Below are 18,051 nucleotides of genomic sequence, written 5' to 3'. Positions count from 1 at the left end.
TTGAATACCTTCTCTTTTAGGTTTGGTAGTCCAGAAGCTTTCCTCTGGGAAAATTACCTATATAGTTTTCTGGCTTTCAACCATCTGGCCTTAACTGGAAATGTTTGCATTCAAAGGTAACCAGAGCTCTGCCTCAACATGTCACTTATTTTGGCTGGTAAAAGAGTGGTACCAAAGAAATGAATGTACTTATCATGCCTCGCCACCATTGGTGCCAAGTATTGGTGAAAGGTCTGTTCTATAACATACTGTGTCCCAGCGAAACGCAAAGCATCCCATACCTCTGCCCGTCTTTGTATATTATTAATCTATTAGTTAATCACTGTTGTATCTGAAACCACTATCTTCTAAACAAGTGGAATCTTGGTGATAGTGTAAAGTGCGGCAGAGCGGTAGTCGTGACCGAGCAGCTGTCCGGTGTCGCTCTGGCACTTTACAGACAAGGGGTGTCCCAGTCCCAGTCCCAGTGTGCTGTCAGGTGTGGAGTGCATCACACTCATTTGTAGGCCGCAGGCCTCTGCTGGCTCCAGGTTTGCGTCCTCAGGAGCCGCCGCACACAATGCATGGGACACCAAGTTCTTTATAACACTCAAACATTTACTGTACAGTTCAAGTTCATGAGGTGGGTACAGGTGGGATAGGGCGCAGCAATTCATATTTTCCTCCTTAGCACAACTCCTCTTCAGTCCTGCCGCTAGCTTATCCTGGACTACCTCCAAGCCTACTGATTCTGTCAGTCTCAGGGATTTCTCGTGCACCTGGGACTGGCCATCACCTTCCGTCTATGCGGGTCCCTGTCCATCTTCCACTGTACATCAGCCCCTATGCCAGACCTTAGGCTCCGGACGTGACAGGAGCGACGCTTAGGACTCCAGTAATGTCTCCCACTACCTGGAACAAGCGACACATGCTGCCCCCAGCAACCCACCGCACCTGAACTTGACCTTCACTATGCTCTTCACTAACTCTCTCTGAACTCACTCTACCAGGAAATGCCCCCTTTTTATTAACACTAAGTGCCCACCCACTGGGCTAGGTGTATCATTAACCATTTCCTTATCTCATGTGCTATTACTGAACCACTTACTGTATAAGCCGTGCCTATGTTATCCGAAGCTTACCCTGTACTATACTCTACTCACATTATGCAATAACTCTTCACATGCTGTACATTGCCGTAATACATTACATAAGCCGCACATCACTTTTACATTTAAAACCGCACGACAGTATTCACATGACGCATCTGTTGTCTTCAGGGGCAGGAACAGGGGAAGACAGTCCTCATCCCTACAATGGTATGCAGCAAGCTTATGGGACCAGTAAAATACAAAATCATCAGTACGAACTAACAGCATAAAATCCAACAACGACAGCGGCATCATATTCTTCAGGATAGCGTGCACATTTCCCATAAAAGCTGACCAGTTTGCTTTAGAAGGAAGCTTTTCTTCATCAGTGTTTCCTATATATGGACTTTTGTCAAAATGATAAATTCCCAAGTGACAGCCACCAAAGGCAGAGAATTACAGTTCCATAGAGGACCATACCCTGTGAAATCCATGTTACTTCCTGCATCATCAGACATTATGTAGAACTTTTACAAGAGCCTCCACAATGTCTGAGAACATGTGCCACATGGAGTGGGTGATCCCTTGTGCCATGTCTTCTGATTGGTCATGTAGTTGTCCATGTTACTATGCTAGAACAGACATGCATCCTTGCCAAACATACTGTAACTGAAAGCCATAACTTGGTGATACGTGTGGGGTTCGTTCTGTCCCTTAAAGGGACTCTTTTCAATTACTTCATTTATTGTCCTATCCATCGGATCGATATTTATTGATCCATGGTGTTCTTTCATGTGTACCTTGATACTTTGTTATTTTTTTGAATATATATATGTGTTTATATTCTCTGTCAAGGAATCTATTGACCCATTATCCTGAGCATAGACCGTCATATCACCGGGGCACATTGTTTTGTGCTAGCCTTTAATTGGGTTTAATTTATTGCATTTGGTGTTTTTTTTGTATTTCCAAGTATTTTTCTTATATCATCTCTAAATAAAAATTGTTGCTTTCATTTTATTTCTTTGGGATGTACCTTTTTCTACCATAATTTTTTTTTTTTTCTTTTCTCTTAATCGTTTTTGTTTAGTGGTGCCCACTTTTTTCAAATTATCAAACATGACTGGTATGGATAAATCAGAGGCCACCGTTTATCTAAGGCCACATATATTGTGGCCGATTTCTGTGTGGTATGGCTCCATATAATGCGCATTCTTTAAGCCCATCGCCATGGAGTACTTTGATTTAAAACTTAATATGGAGGCAATTTTTTTTGTTCACGGATATACGCAAAATCTTCAAGAAAAGTATTTATGGCTTACCTCAATATATGAGAGGATATAGAACGTCATAATAGCACCACACAATGGAGAACAAAGTTGTCAACTTTCTACTCCAGAATTACTATTTATATCAGAGTAAATACTTGAGATTGATATTTTGTTGCAGCTGTTAATTATCTAGCTTGCCACTAAATTAATTTTTTTGCATTAATGGGTTACACTGAGACATTAAGGCTGTGTCCCCTTGATGAGTTTTTGGTGAGTTTTTGATGAGGCGGACTTTCATTGCGTCAAAAATGCAACGTCTTCCAGTTCCAGCAAAGTGGATGGGATTTATAGAAATCTCATGCCCACTATGCTTTTTCAAATACGCAACATGTCATTCTCTCTTGCGGGTACGCTGAATTTTGTGTAAGGATTTTCCCCATAGACCTCAGTATTTGTAAGCCAAAACCAGGAGTGGGAAAAAATACAGAAGTGGTGACGTGTTTCTATTATACTTTTCCTCTGATTGTTCCACTCCTGATTTTGACTTACAAACACTAGGTAAAAAACTCACGAAATACTTAACGTGTGAATGTGGCCGTCTGTTTTGATTTGTGATTACTGGTTGCATTCAGCCCCTTGTTCTCATGACAATTTTTTTTTTTTTTAGTAAACTGCTCAGCTATGGATTTGTTCACACTTGGCACATATTTTAATGATGACTTGGTTACGTCAGATGTAATAAGATGGCAGAATATTAGCTACACTGAACAGTCTTCTCTCTGTTGTAACTATCAGTATGTGACCTTTTTCATTCCTCTTTCAAAGGTCAGGCACGAGTGACCCGTACTGCATTGTGAAGGTGGATAATGAAGTTGTGGCACGGTGAGTCATGTAATATATGGTATATCAGGTACAGTACATTTAGAAAACTTTCAGACCCCTTCGCTCTGTCCACAATACTGTATAATAACAAAGCAATATGAGGTTTGCCAAAATGTATGCAATTATTCTAAAAATAAAAAATTGAAACATCACATTTATAGCCATGGCCAAAAGTGTTGGCACCCTTGAAACTGTTCCAGAAAACAAAGTAGAAAATTATTGCAATTATACATGTTTTGTTTTACACATGTTTATTTCCTGTCACGAGGATGCCGTGACAGAGTGGGGCCAGGAAGATCGCGGCGTTTGGTTGCACGTATACCTGTGCTGGTTAGAACTGCTTCACTTTCCTATTAGCATTTCAAGTTTTCCTTGCTTTGTTCTTGCAAGGGTTAAACAGTCCTGTTTGTCTCTGGAAGCTCTCCTTCCTGAGCTGTCTCAGCTGTTCTGAGTTCATCACTTTCCCTCTGGTTTAAATACTCTCCTCTAAGCTTCAGTTGTTGCCAGTGATAGCTTGCAACTACCTGGTTTGGAGCTGGGGTAGTGACCTGAGAAAGGAGCAGGCGTTTGGAGTTGTTTCAGGAGATATCTGCATGTAGTTGGTTTGTGTGTGTGTGTGTGTGTGTGTGTGTGTGTGTGTGTGTGTGTGTGTGTGTGTGTCTCCCAGTCTCATTCCCATTTGGTTTGCCTCAATCCCTCCTTCCCTATTTCCCACTCCAATGTTTGAGAGTGTTTTTGTATGATTACGGTTTTCTTTTATCCCTGTCCGTTTCCCCTCTGGGTCTTTACAGTAGAGCAGGACTAGCGTTCTTGCTGTCCTACTTACTAAGCAAGGTGGTACTTTGGGTAAGACAGGGATAGGAACGTGATCACTGCATGGAGGGAAAGAACCCGTCTAGGGACGCTAGGGAGCTCAGTGTGGCGAAGGGCAAATATCAGGGTGCCTTCCCTAGTGGCAGAGCTTCGTCTCCCTCCTGTTTCGCCGTGCGCCGTCTTGCTTTGGGTAGAAGCGTGACAAAAAGGCAAACTGGACATAATTTCACAAAAAAAAACCAAAATGGGCCGGACAAAACTGTTGGCACCTTTCCTAAATTGTTGGTAAACAACTTTGTTTCAAGCACGTTATGCTTGTTCAAATTCACCTGTGGCAAATAACAGGTGTGGGCAATATGGAAATCACACCTGAAACCAGATAAAAAGGGGAGAACTTTACTCAATTTTTGCATTGTGTGTCTGTGTGTGCCACACTAAGCATGGAGAACAGAAAGAGGAGAAGAAGACTGTGTGAGGACTTGAGAACCAAAATTGTTGAGCAATATTAAGATTAAAAGTCTATCTCCAGAGATCTTGATGTTTCTTCGTCCACAGTGCGCAAAATAATCAAGAACTTTACAACCCATGGTACTGTAGCTAATCTCCCTGGTTGTAGACATTAGAGAAAAATTGATGAAAGGTTGCAATGCTGGATAGTCTGGATGGTGGATAAGCAACCCCAATCAAGTTGCAAAGAAATTCAAGCGTTCCTGCAGGCTCAGGGTTCATCAGTGTCAGCATGAACTATCCGTCAGCATTTGAATTAAATTAAACGCTATGGCAGGAGACCCAGGAGGACCCCCACTGCTGACACAGAGACATAAAAAAGCTAGACTGCAGTCTGCAGTTTGCCAAAATGTACGTGAGTAAGCCAAAATCCTTCCGGGAAAGCGTCTTGTGGACAGATGAGACCAAGATATAACTTTTTGGTAATGCACATCATTCTACTGTTTACTGAAAATGCAATGAGGCCTACAAAGAAAAGAACACAGTACATAAAGTCAAATATGGTGGAGGTTCAAAGATGGTTTGAGCTTATTTTTGCTGCCTCTGGCCCTGGGTACCTTGATTGTGTGCAAGGCACCATGAAATCTGAGGATTACCAAAGGATTTTGGGTTGCAACATAGTGCCCAGTGTCAGAAAGCTGGGTTTGCGTCCTAGGTCATGGGTCTTCTAGCAGAACAATGACCCCACACATACGCAGGTCAGTTTACACTCAGTAAAAAAAAAAGCACAGCGGGCAGGAGATTTCTATTAATCCCATCCACTTTGCTGGAACTGTAAGACGCTGCGTTTTTCATGTAGCGAACATACATAGCATTGAAAACTCATCGTGGGCACTCAGCCTTCCAGTTCCAGCAAAGTGGATGGGATTTATAGAAATCTCCTGCCCACTGTGCTTCTTTTTTACTCAGCGTAGACTGTTGTGCGGGGCAGGTTGTCAAATCCGCACCATGACAATTTCTCTTTTGAGTACGCTGAATTTTATGTTCACATTTTCCCCATAGATTTGCATTAGATGCGGAAAAAGCTACAAATAAAAACTGCTCATGTGTTTTCAGTGCGTTTTCAATGCGTTTCCACAGTGGAAATCAAAAATGCATGTAATAATAAAGTTATATCAAAGCCAAATACCCGGAAGCATAAAAAACAAAGCAGCATTATTTAAAAACATGACACACCAACAAGAGACAAAAAAATGTAGCGTCAAAAATACTATAACAACGCATGGGGAAAAAAACGCACTTAACAATGCAATGAAAAAAAACAGAGGAAACCTAATGGGTGCAGAAAATCTGCATCATCAAAACCTCACCAAAAGCTCAACCTGGGAGTGTAGCCTTGGGCCACGTGCACACGCTGAATATTTGGTGAGTTTTCTACCTCAGTATTTGTAAGCCAAAACCAGGAGTGGGTGATAAATACAGAAGTGGTGACGTGTTTCTATTATAATTTTCCTCTGATTGTTCCACTCCTGTTTTTTTCTTACAGATACTGAGGTAAAATACTGACCAAATACTGAACGTGTGCACATGGCTGGCCACGTTAATAATAATCAGCACAGTAGACTCCTTCTTTTTCTGGATCGTTCCTGATGCGAAGCTCATCTTTATAAGCTATATTGTCTGAGAAATGCTGCAGTAATTCAGAATTCAGACTAAACCATAGTTTTCTGTAACAAGGAAGTGATTCCAGGAACATAAAATGCCTTACAGGTTGCCTTTAAGAATTATGGAGGCCATCATTTTGCATTTTATGAGATCGTAGAATGATGGAAGCATGAAACTTAAAGTTTGCATATAATTCAAAGCGAACCACACAGATGGACATTAGCATTGTCAATGTCTAGCATTGTACTGCAATCTGCTGCAATTGCAGTATGATAATAGTGGCATGTAAAAAAAAGCCCTGGCCTCAGAAAGATTACAATGCACCATTTAACTCTTTCTATTCTACAGCTTGCTATACACTTAAAGTAACTACTGTTTGCTCCTTGCAGTTATTCCAGGGATGAAGCGAGCACAGGAAGGGGTGACCTGACACCTCTAGTATTGCTTGTATATGGGCGTGGTTAAAAAAAAAAATAAATAAAAAAATAAATATATATATATATATATATATCTTTATTGATTTATTTATTTTACTCTCTTATACAACATGGCCAATTCATTTTTCACATAGGAGCAAATACCCGAGGGGATTTAGCAGTTCCCTGTCTATTGGGTTTGAATATGCGGCAGGGAACACTGAATTTCTGTGCCACGAACAGAATAAATTTGTTAGAAACATAGAAGATAAACATTGATAGCTGAAATATTTCTGAAGTAAAAACCCACTATTCATCCACTAGGGTGAACCTTACAGCATGAATTTTTTATGAATGTCCTATTAGAAGTTGAGGACATGATGCAGGCTGGCAGTGCTAATTGGCCCCTAGACACCGGGTTTTTCAGAATGCAGTAATGATAGAGTAAAGTGTCCCACAGTTCATGGAAGTGAAGTAGCATAGTTGTTCGTACTTTTTTTCTGGTCTGCACAGCGTCCCTACACATAAATAATGGAAGTAATTGCTGGTAAATTATATGCTTGGGCATATGTGTCCCTATATAGTCTATTCTACCATGGATAGCACAAAGGGCTGTAATATATAGCTAATATACTTCATATTACTAAGTTATGTATATATCAGTTAAAGGCAATCTGTCAGTAGGAGAGGCAGAGTGTTGTTGAGGGCTCATTCACACATCACTTTTTCTTGTACGAGTGCTATCCGTTTTTTTCACGGATAGCACTCTTACCGATAATATTTTATGGGGCTGTTCATATATCTGATTTTTTTCCTTGAACTTGAATGGTCCGCCTAAAATATTGGAGACATGTCCAATTTTGATCCGTGTGTCGGATCACGGATCAAAATCGAGAATGCAAGTCTATGGGTCCATGAAAAAATCAGACCGCACTGGGATGACATCCCAGTGCGGTCTGATTTTCTGATTTTCATGGTCTGTCAGAAAGGAGGAGGTGGTGAAACTTTTTTTTTTTTTTTTTTTACTCTCCACGTACGAGAAAAACTGATGACCACACTGATTTTTTTTGCATACTATGTAAATTGTGGATACAGGCAATAGATAGCGATATGACGATGTTCACACGTTGAATTTTTGGAGTGTTTTTTTCTGTATCCAAAACCTTCACTCTTGGCAGTAAAAACGCTGCATATAAAAAGTAGCAAATAGCTCAGTTTTTACTGTGTTTTGCAGGTGGATAATGTGTAATTTGTCCACAGTACATGTTAATAAAATTTGTTTTATTCACCAAAAATGCAGCATCAATGATGTGTTTTTAAAGCATATTTGCACTTTCTCAGTGTTTTCTATGGGTGAAAAAAATGCAGCAAAAACAGCGAAACAATTGACATACTGTGCTCAAATTCAGTCAGCAAAAAAAAAACCTGTATGTGCATGAGATTTCTGCTGAGATAAAAAACAGCAAAAAACGCTGCAAAAGCACCATGTGTGAATATAACCTTAGGTACCAATGCGGGGGGAGTTGATCTTGCTGACGATTCCCTTTAATCTATTTAATATCTAAGTTCTTCATTATTTTAAAGATTTTAAAGATCTCTGGGCATGGCAATTCTTATGCTTTCTTCTCTGATGAATGGAGACGGCTACATTTGTTTGACACCTTGGGAGGGGTGACATGGTGCAGTCTTTACCTCACATGATACAATGTATCCAGCTCTGAGTATAGGATCTCTACAGGTTTACATGTCAGCCGCTGCATGTATTCCAAGATGTTTTTGACGCGCCCACTGGGCCGTGGGGTACTCTGTGCCGGGCTGGTCGTTGCTAGGGGAGATGTCACAGTGGCGGTGACCCGGTCCGTGACCCGGGGCGGTCAATAAAAAGGTGATATTTACAGGGGAATTAAAGTTCTTATATACAGTTCGTGACGCCAACTGTGGTATGCGGCTATGTGGAGCCGCCGCTGCGGAGCAGGTCCTCTGGAGCTGTTGTTAATGCAGCAGAGTTGGTTTAGCTCTCCACAGGTAGAGCTTAGCTCCAGGGCAGTGTAGATGTTGCTGTTATGGTATAGTGCAGAGGATGGCGCAGTTAATAATCAGTCCACAACTTAATGGTGGTTTCCTCTTATCTTTACTTGCGGTGGTTAGGCAGACCGGGGCACGGGTACTAGCTGGTAGTAGAGGTCCGGGCGGCCAAGTTGGGGGATCCACCTAGCCAGGTGGAGTTGTAGGCCTTCCCTTTTGCGCTATCTCTTTGGCCCTGCTGCTTATAGCTATGCTGCGGCCCTCGTCCCTGAGTAAAACGTCTTTGTGCTCACCCGTATGGCAGGCAGCTCGGGCCTTCCTGGAGTGTCGCTCCCACGTGGCGGTGCTGGGCCCTATCGTGCTGCTGAGCCTCCGGGCGTCTGATGGGGCCAGGAGACCTGCAGTCTCCTGCCCTCCGGTTTCTGCTGCTGGGCCTTCGGTGCCCCACAACCTCGGACTTCGGTGTCCGGTTCTTCTGCGCTTCCTCTGGGGTGAACTGCCGTGCAGCTCCACTCCCTAGGTCTTTCTTCGTCGACGTCCTGACTTCAACTCCTGTCTGCTCTCCTCACACTAACTAACCCTGCCTCCAGATCCCAGTTTCTAAGGGGAGGAGCTCCCATTGCTGGTCTGGAGCCAGGAAAGTGTTGCATGCTAGCAAAACCTGATTAGGGGACCCCTGCTTGCTTCCAGGCATGGCATCACCCCTTGTGAGGGAGGCAGTGCCACTGTGGCAACAGGACTCCTGTGGTGCCACATTTTCCTCCGGTGGCAGCACACACAGATCATAAAATTGGTGATGAGTTGCAACCCGCTGTCCGCTCCGGACCTGGATGACGCCTTGTGTCATTTTGTTGCGCAGCAGCATTTTATTCCTTGTGTGTCTTGAGGAGTGGGAAACGTGAAACATGTCCCCCTATCACTTATGAAGTGTGAGTTTCTCAGCATCCTTTCTTCTTGTTTCCATGGAGACAGGAGGAGTTATACCGCTTCCCAAGCCTGTTACTAAGCTGGGAGTAAAGCCTTGTTATTCCCATGGGATGCATTGCACCCCCCGATGTATCTGTACATTAAAGCCACTGGAGTTGTCTGGAAGTACATAAAGCCCCGCGCCTATGTGGCATTCTTGGTATGCCTTATAGCACATAGTCAGAGATTGTCCTTTATAGTTTTTTTTCTATTTTTATTAGCTACAGCACATTTCTCATTAAAATAGCACACAGCTCGTAAATACGTGTCCTTGAGCTGCCCTCTACTATCAAGATTTATAAGTACGTGCTTTTTCCCTTCTTTATTATTTTGTTATCTTTGTACCCATGGATTCACGTCTGACATGTCTAAGCGAATGGGAAAGAGAGTAATACTTATTTTATGACAGATCAGCATACAGTACACCCTGGTAAGCCATGACACATAAGTCTTCAATATCCAGGAGGATTCAAGATTGTGATGGTACAAAGCCTCCTGCACACTGCATAGCCTCAGTCCTTCTACCTCCCCTGCGCCTTGGCATTGCGGATCACATGAAAGAACAGTTTCATGTGTTTTCTGGAAATGTCAGAAGCTGACCAAATTTTGGGAAACAGTTTGACACATCACCATCAAAGTAATAGACCCCAGGCTTCATTCATGCAACATCTTTCTACAAGAAACCGATCATCTGTCACCTGATTATTTGGGGCTCGTTCTTGCATTCTGGCCTTTTGAAACCTACATACACTTCTCCTCTAGCATTAAAAGGTTCAGGTCATGAACAAATTAAGGATGTTACGGCCTTTTCACAGACAAGACATGACAAATTTCTTCACTCTGCATTACTGACGGTGTTTTGAAAACTCTAAAGAATATTTTTACTTTAATGATGTAAAGAGTCTCCAATTTTATTTTGTTTGGATCCCTTTACAATCACCACAGAGTACATCCCTGATTCTCATTATGGTCATTACTATTCTTTCTTTCATTTGCCAGTATTTATTTAATTTTTTCCTATCTGACCTATTTTCCTTTCCCCTTCCTATCTAACCTTCCTTCTCTACACAGGGTTCTTATAGGATTGTACATTTTGTATGATTCTGATCAACATTTATATAAACTCGCTACCTGAGTTCATTGCTTTCTTCTTCTTTACCTTCTGCCAATGTGGTTCTAGACTTGGATACCGATGCTTGGTTATTTCTTATTACCTTATGTCTGTACTGGGCCTCTTTACTTGTTTCCTTGTGCAATTATCCTTTTTCCTTGGTTATTTTTTTAAGTAATTAAATAAATAAATGAATAAATAAGCAGACATTTTATCATCGTTAACCTCCAGGGGGTCTTGTATTCCCCATTGTAGCTTTCAGTCTGTGCAGTGTTTGACAGAAGAGGACAACTTACTGTATGTAATATATTTATCTAGATATTATAATAATATTAGCCTTTAATGTATAATTACTGGAGGTCCAACTGGTTAGCAAAATGATCAGGCACATGGATGGATATGCCATTGGTGCAGCTGCACAGGGGCTCAATAGGTTAGAGGCGCCACTGTCATCTTACAGGTAGTTTTTTTTTGCTATCAGTTATATTACACATAAGGACTTGAGCTAATAAACTTAATACTAATAATGACTGGTGGATCATCAGAGAGAAATAATTAAGTGCTTTATGCCCAGCTATGGGATTAGAGGGTTCCCAAAGACAGTTTTTTCGCCCTCTAATGTCTGTCTGCTCCTGATGGGACAGAAATATACAGTGAAGCCCTGTGGCCCCTTCACCGTAGTATCCTGTACATTGACGCCCATACATATAAACAGGGCTGAGTGTCACTGAGCTTCAGTACCAGACAAGGCCACATGGACATCACTGTATCGGGCACTGTACTGTCCAATCATCGTACCTTTCAGTGAAAGTAATAAAAAAAATTAGGAACCCTGTGGAAATACAGTACATTCTTGGTCTACCCTAAGGAAACTGCTGGAGCACCAAGTCAAATTCTTTCCTAGTGCTATACATCTGAAGGTCCTTTTTCTAAGGCTTCTTAGTTGTAAAGTTGTGTTGAACTTCGCAGGACTATTTTGATCCCAATTTCAGAGCAGAGGAGGTTCTGTTGGGAGTGTATATCCCTCTGGTGCAATCAGGTTACTAATTACAGTGGCTGCCATGTATTAATGAGCTAATTATCATGGAGGGGTTTGTTATGCGGTAAGGAGTTGTCCGCACTGTGCCCTTGTAGTTCTTTATTGAACGCTTTAAATTTTGAAGTTTTGGTTTTCGAGGTCAGTGACATCAATGTGATCTTCTCAGGTGTATCTATGACATATCCAATCCTTATTAAGACTGGATATTCATTTTGAAGGAGTTGCCCGGTGATAACTTATTGATAAGTGAGGGTCTGACCTCTGGAACTCACACCAATCAGCAGAATGTAAATTTTTTTATCCCTGACAAAGCATTATTATCCCCATTGGAATAGAGCAGCCGTGCGCATGCCTGACAGTCGCTCCATTCATTTACTATGTGGCTGCCAGAAATAGTTGAATGTAACTCTTACCAGCTCAATGAGGTATGAATGGAGTAGAAGCACTGTGGCTCAGTAGTTAACACTACAGCCTTGCAATGCTTTGATCCTGGGTTCATATCCCATGAAGGACAACATCTGCAAGGAGTTTGTATGTTCTCCCCGTGTTTGCATGTGTTTTCTCCGGGTTCTCTGTTTCCTCCCACACTCCAAAGAAATACTGATAGGAAATCTAGATTGTGAGCCCCATTGGGGACAGTGCCGATAATATCTGTAAAGCACTGTGGAAATAATGGCACTATATAAGTAAGTAAATAAATTAAAAAAAATTAAATGGAGTGACGGTCGAACACTACTGATCCTTTACAATACAAGTTTCCTGATCTGCCAATCAGTGCAGGTCCCAGCAGTTGGACGCCCACCGATCAGTAAGTTATCACCTTTCATGTGAATAGGTGATAACATAATTATGCAGGCATGTAGGAAATACATTGTGAGGGCATACCTACCAATTCCCATGCTTTCAGCAAGTCAGAAACTTTCTCTCCTTTTTACGTCTTTTTATTGTGTACCTCGCCCATTTACTATGGTAATAATTTTTTCTATTATTATTTACTCTCATCCATTCATGTATTTATTCTCTCATATGATAAGTGAAAACATTCTTAACCAATATCTATAAAGTTTGACAATGGCATGTTTTTCTCACATACAGAACCGCCACTGTATGGAGGGACCTCAATCCATTTTGGGGTGAAGAATTTACCCTGCACCTCCCACTTGGTTTCCATACTCTCTCTTTCTATGTGATGGATGAAGACACAATTGGGTGAGATTTATTTTTTCTTGTGTTGCATTTCTATATAGTGGTACATTTATATCCATGTCTTCAGTTATATTACATTTCTGCCATGTTAGATCATCCTAAACGTTGTTTTCCTGTGTTACAGACATGATGATGTAATTGGGAAGATATTGCTCAGCAAAGAATACATTGCATCACAGCCAAGAGGTAAGAACATTGTATTGGTGGCCACAAATTTGTGGGAGATTAGGGTGAACTCTCACATGGCGGATTTCCTGTTGATGCAAATTAGACACATTATTAAATAGATGTCTTAGACCTGATGCAGCTAGTGTGCTGACTTTGAAAATCCAGGTCAGAATGGCTGTATAATCCTGATAATAATTATGCTAATAAAACAGTAATAAAAATGTTATTTTTAATTAGGCAGAAAAACTATCAAAAAGAATTATACAGCCATTCTGACATGGATTTTCAAAGAAAGTACACCAGGCCCATTAAGTCTGTATTAATTGAGGCCCTCGTGTCTGCCCTGTTAAAACTCATAAGAAGCCCTGCCACAAGCAGAGTTTAATTAAAGAGCGCTGACAGGACAATACAGAAGTATTGAACTGCATTGTACCAGGAATCAAACTATAACAGGTAAAACAAAGAAAAAAAAATAACATTTCTAAAAAAAAAAACACTACAACATATAAAAGTTTAAAATTACATAAAGAAAACTCCATGAAATAAAAAATGAAAGTTAGGTACAGTACAGACCAAAAGTTTGGACACACCTCCTCATTTAAAGATTTTTGCGCATTTTCTTGACAATGAAAATTGTACATTCACACTGAAGGCATCAAAACTATGAATTAACACATGTGGAATTATATACTTAACAAAAAAAGTGTGAAACAACTGAAAATATGTCTTATATTCTAGGTTCTTCATAGTAGCCACCTTTTCCTTTGATGACTGCTTTGCACACTCTTGGCATTCTCTTGATGAGCTTCAAGAGGTAGTCACCGGAAATGGTTTTCACTTCATAGGTGTGCCCTGTCAGGTTTAATAAGTGGGATTTCTTGCCATATAAATGGGGTTGGGACCATCAGCTGTGTTGTGCAGAAGTCAGGTGGATACACATTTGATAGTCCTACTGAATAGAATCTGTATTAAGGAAAGAAAAAAGCAGCTAAGTAAAGAAAAACGAGTAGCCATCATTACTTTAAGAAGTGAAGGTCAGTCAGTCCGAAAAATTGGGAAAACTTTGAAAGTGTCCCCAAGTGCAGTTGCAAAATCCATCAAGTGCTACAAAGAAACTGGCTCACATGAGGACCGCCCCAGGAAAGGAAGACCAAGAGTCACCTCTGCTTCTGAGGATAAGTTTATCCGAATCACCAGCCTCAGAAATCGCAGGTTAACAACAGCTCAGATTAGAGACCAGTTCAATGCCACACAGAGTTCTAGCAGCAGACACATCTCTACAACAACTGTTAAGAGGAGACTTTGTGCAGCAGGCCGTCATGGTAAAATAGCTGCTAGAAAACCACTGCTAAGGACAGGCAACAAGCAGAAGAAACTTGTTTGGGATAAAGAACACAAGGAATGGACATTAGACCAGTGGAAATCTGTGCTTTGGTCTGATGAGTCCAAATTTGAGATCTTTGGTTCCAACCACCGTGTCTTTGTGCAATGCAGAAAAGGTGAACGGATGGACTTTACATGCCTGGTTCCCACCGTGAAGCATGGAGGAGGAGGTGTGATGGTGTGGGAGTGCTTTTCTGGTGACACTGTTTGGGATTTATTCAAAATTGAAGGCATACTGAACCAGCATGGCTACCACAGCATCTTACAGCGGCATGCTATTCCATCCGGTTTGTGTTTAGTTGGACCATCATTTATTTTTCAACAGGACAATGACCCCAAACACACCTCCAGGCTGTGTAAGGGCTATTTGACCAAGAAGGAGAGTGATGTGATGCTACGCCAGATTACCTGGCCTCCACAGTCACCAGACCTGAACCCAATTGAGATGGTTTGGGGTGAGCTGGACCGCAGAGTGAAGGCAAAAGGGCCAACAAGTGCTAAGCACCTCTGGGAACTCCTTCAAGATTGTTGGAAGACCATTTCCGGTGACTACCTCTTGAAGCTCATCAAGAGAATGCCAAGAGTGTGCAAAGCAGTCATCAAAGCAAAAGGTGGCTACTTTGAAGAACCTAGAATATAAGATATATTTTCAGTTGTTTCACACTTTTTTTTGTTAAGTATATAATTCCACATGTGTTAATTCATAGTTTTGATGCCTTCAGTGTGAATGTACAATTTTCGTAGTCATGAAAATACAGAAAAATCTTTAAATGAGAAGGTGTGTCCAAACTTTTGGTCTGTACTGTATATACTCGAGTGTAAGCCGACACGAATATAAGCCGAGGCACCTAATTTTACCACAAAAAACTGGGAAAACTTATTGACTCAAGTATAAGCCTAGGGTGGGAAATGGAGCAGCTACTGGTAAATTTCCCCATCCTGGTAAGCATTGCCCACTCATCACCAATCCTGGTAAGCATTGCCCCCTCATCCCCAATCCTGGTAAGCATTGCCCCCTCATCCCCAATTCTGGTATGCGTGACCCCCTCATCCCCAATTCTGGTATGCATGGCCCCCCTCATCCCCAATTCTGGTATGCGTGGCCCCCCTCATCCCCAATTCTGGTATGCGTGGCCCCCCTCATCCCCAATTCTGGTATGCGTGGCCCCCCTCATCCCCAAATCTGGTATGCGTGGCCCCCTCATCCCAAATTCTGGTATGCGTGGCCCCCCTCATCCCCAATCCTGGTATGCATGGCCCCCCTCATCCCCAATCCTGGTATGCATGGCCCCCTCATCCCCAATCCTGGTATGCGTGGCCCCCTCATCCCCAATCCTGGTATGCGTGGCCCCCTCATCCCCAATCCTGGTATGCGTGGCCCCCTCATCCCCAATCCTGGTATGCGTGGCCCCCTCATCCCCAATCCTGGTATGCGTGGCCCCCTCATCCCCAAATCTGGTATGCGTGGCCCCCTCATCCGCCAATCCTGGTATGCATGACCGCGTCATCCTCATTCCTGGTATGCATGGCCCCCTCATTCCCAATCCTGGTATGCATGGCCCCCTCAACCCCAATTCTGGTATGCATGGCCCCCTCATCCCCAATCCTGGCATGCATGGCCCCCTCATCCCCAATCCTGGCATGCATGGCCCCCTCATCCCCAATCCTGGCATGCATGGCCCCTCATCCTCCAATTCTGGCATGTATGGCCCCTCATCCTCCAATCCATCCTCCAATCCTGGCATTTGTGACCCAATCACTTTACATATAAAAAAAAATAAACACATACTCACCTTCCTTCCGCACCTCTGCTCCAGCGCTGCTGTGTCATGTCTGCCAGCAGCTCATGTCAACATCTGAGCAGCGCGCACTCTCAGACGCCGAGGTGAGCTGCTGCTGCCAGCACATTCACTCTTCTCCACATCGGGATAATGGGCGTGGAGAAGAGTGAATACACTGTCTCTTTAGACAAAGGGATTGACCACCAGGATCATGTACATATACAATTAAATAAATCAGGACAAAATTACACTGTTTAACGTCGATCAAAAGACAAATCAGAAAGGCGAAAAAACGTATAACGAACAATATCTGAAAATACCATAAATTTTATTGATGCAAATCATTAAAAACATGCAAAATTCCAATGGCAACAAATATATTAGTGATGGGCCAAGTAGGGCACCACAGATAGATATCCACATGAGGAGGGAGCATACAAATAAAGGTACAGACAATCAAGAGGGGTATAACAAAGTATCCACTCATAAATTATTATATACTTCCTATGTCTGGACCATAGATAGGTGTTAAAGTGCACAGTGCATTATACAATTTCATAAAAACCATCCCACACCTAAATACATATACAAGTATGCTGCCACTACTCACATGTGTTAGTCAGTCTATGGTGGTGCCGCCGCCCCTACGCGCGTTTCGGCCCTGTGCCTTCTTCCCACTGTCTCTTTAGTAGTGGGCACTGACAGTAGGAGCCGCGGCTCAGCGCTCCTCCGTGCCCTCTACTAAAGAGAATGAATTTTCCCTCTTCTCCACACCCATGGGAGTGGAGAAGAGGGAATATTCATGTCCCTTTAGCAGTGGGCACACGTGGTAACTCCAGCAGCGGCTACTGCCTGTGCCAGCTCCTCCAACGCCGCAATCTCCCTTTCCCCCCAATACTCACCTGTCCTCCTCCTTCTCCCGCTGCTATGGGGCCCCACTGGAAGCCACTGAATCGGATCGCTGCTCTGGATCTCCCCGGTTCGGGGAACCGGCTGCTCTTCTAACAAGCGGTTCCATCGAAGTGGCCGAATCCCATCCCTGCTCCCTCCCTCAAAAAATTAAATAGTGTCCCATAGAAAGTATTAATGCCCCTACCTTGCAACCTAGAAAGTTATAAGGCCCGATATGCAAATTTGAACGATATAATATCCTAAGTGCCCCCTTCCAGCAACAAATACCTTTGAGTGTCCACTTAAAGTTAACATTGTCCCACCCAAAAATAATAATGGAACCTGAGTGCCCCCCAAAAAACTAATAATGCCCCCATTTACAACAAATACTGTCCTTTGAGTGCCCACACAGCTCTGTATATACAGTATGATGGTCCTACAGCCCCTATATGCAATATGATGGCCTACAAAGCCCTTTATTATACATTGAGGACCCCAGACCTCCCTATATATAGTAAAATGGCTACAGAGCCCCCTATATACATTATTATGTTCCCATAGCTCCTTATATATAGTATGACATCACCACTGCCCCTCTATATATAGTATGAGGTTCTACAGTTAGTTTCCTATATATAGTATGATGGTTCCCACAATTCCCCACATATAGTATGATGTCTCCACAACACCCTATGTATAGTATGATGGTCCCCACAGCTCACTATTTACGGTATTATGTCCCCCACAGCACCCTATATGTAGTATGATGATCCCACAGTCCCTCTATATATAGTATCATGTCCCATAGCCCCCTTATGATGGTCCCTACAGTTCCTCTCTATATTGTATAAGAGGCCCCCACTACCCCATATATATAGTATGTAGGCTCCACTTCCCAATATACACTGCTCAAAAAA

The 18,051-nt window shown here is 42.4% G+C and overlaps 1 protein-coding gene across 2 annotated transcripts in view; it reads left to right on the top strand.

The window, feature by feature from the left end:
- RASAL1 (RAS protein activator like 1) overlaps positions 1-18,051 on the top strand; it is a 134,906-nt gene that overhangs the window by 27,155 nt on the left and 89,700 nt on the right. For both annotated transcript variants that reach the window (XM_073671948.1, XM_073671938.1), the window contains exons 2-4: positions 3,167-3,223; positions 12,801-12,914; positions 13,036-13,097. In XM_073671948.1, coding sequence (XP_073528049.1) covers positions 3,167-3,223; positions 12,801-12,914; positions 13,036-13,097 — 233 coding nt within the window. The remainder of the gene's footprint in view (positions 1-3,166; positions 3,224-12,800; positions 12,915-13,035; positions 13,098-18,051) is intronic.

This window comes from Phyllobates terribilis, unplaced genomic scaffold (assembly GCF_046119375.1).
Source record: "Phyllobates terribilis strain yellow unplaced genomic scaffold, ASM4611937v1 Scaffold_1__5_contigs__length_1240528914, whole genome shotgun sequence".
NCBI lineage: Eukaryota > Metazoa > Chordata > Amphibia > Anura > Dendrobatidae > Phyllobates > Phyllobates terribilis.
The sequence above is the reverse complement of the archived record's forward strand: the minus strand, read 5'-3'. Positions and strand labels throughout refer to the sequence as shown.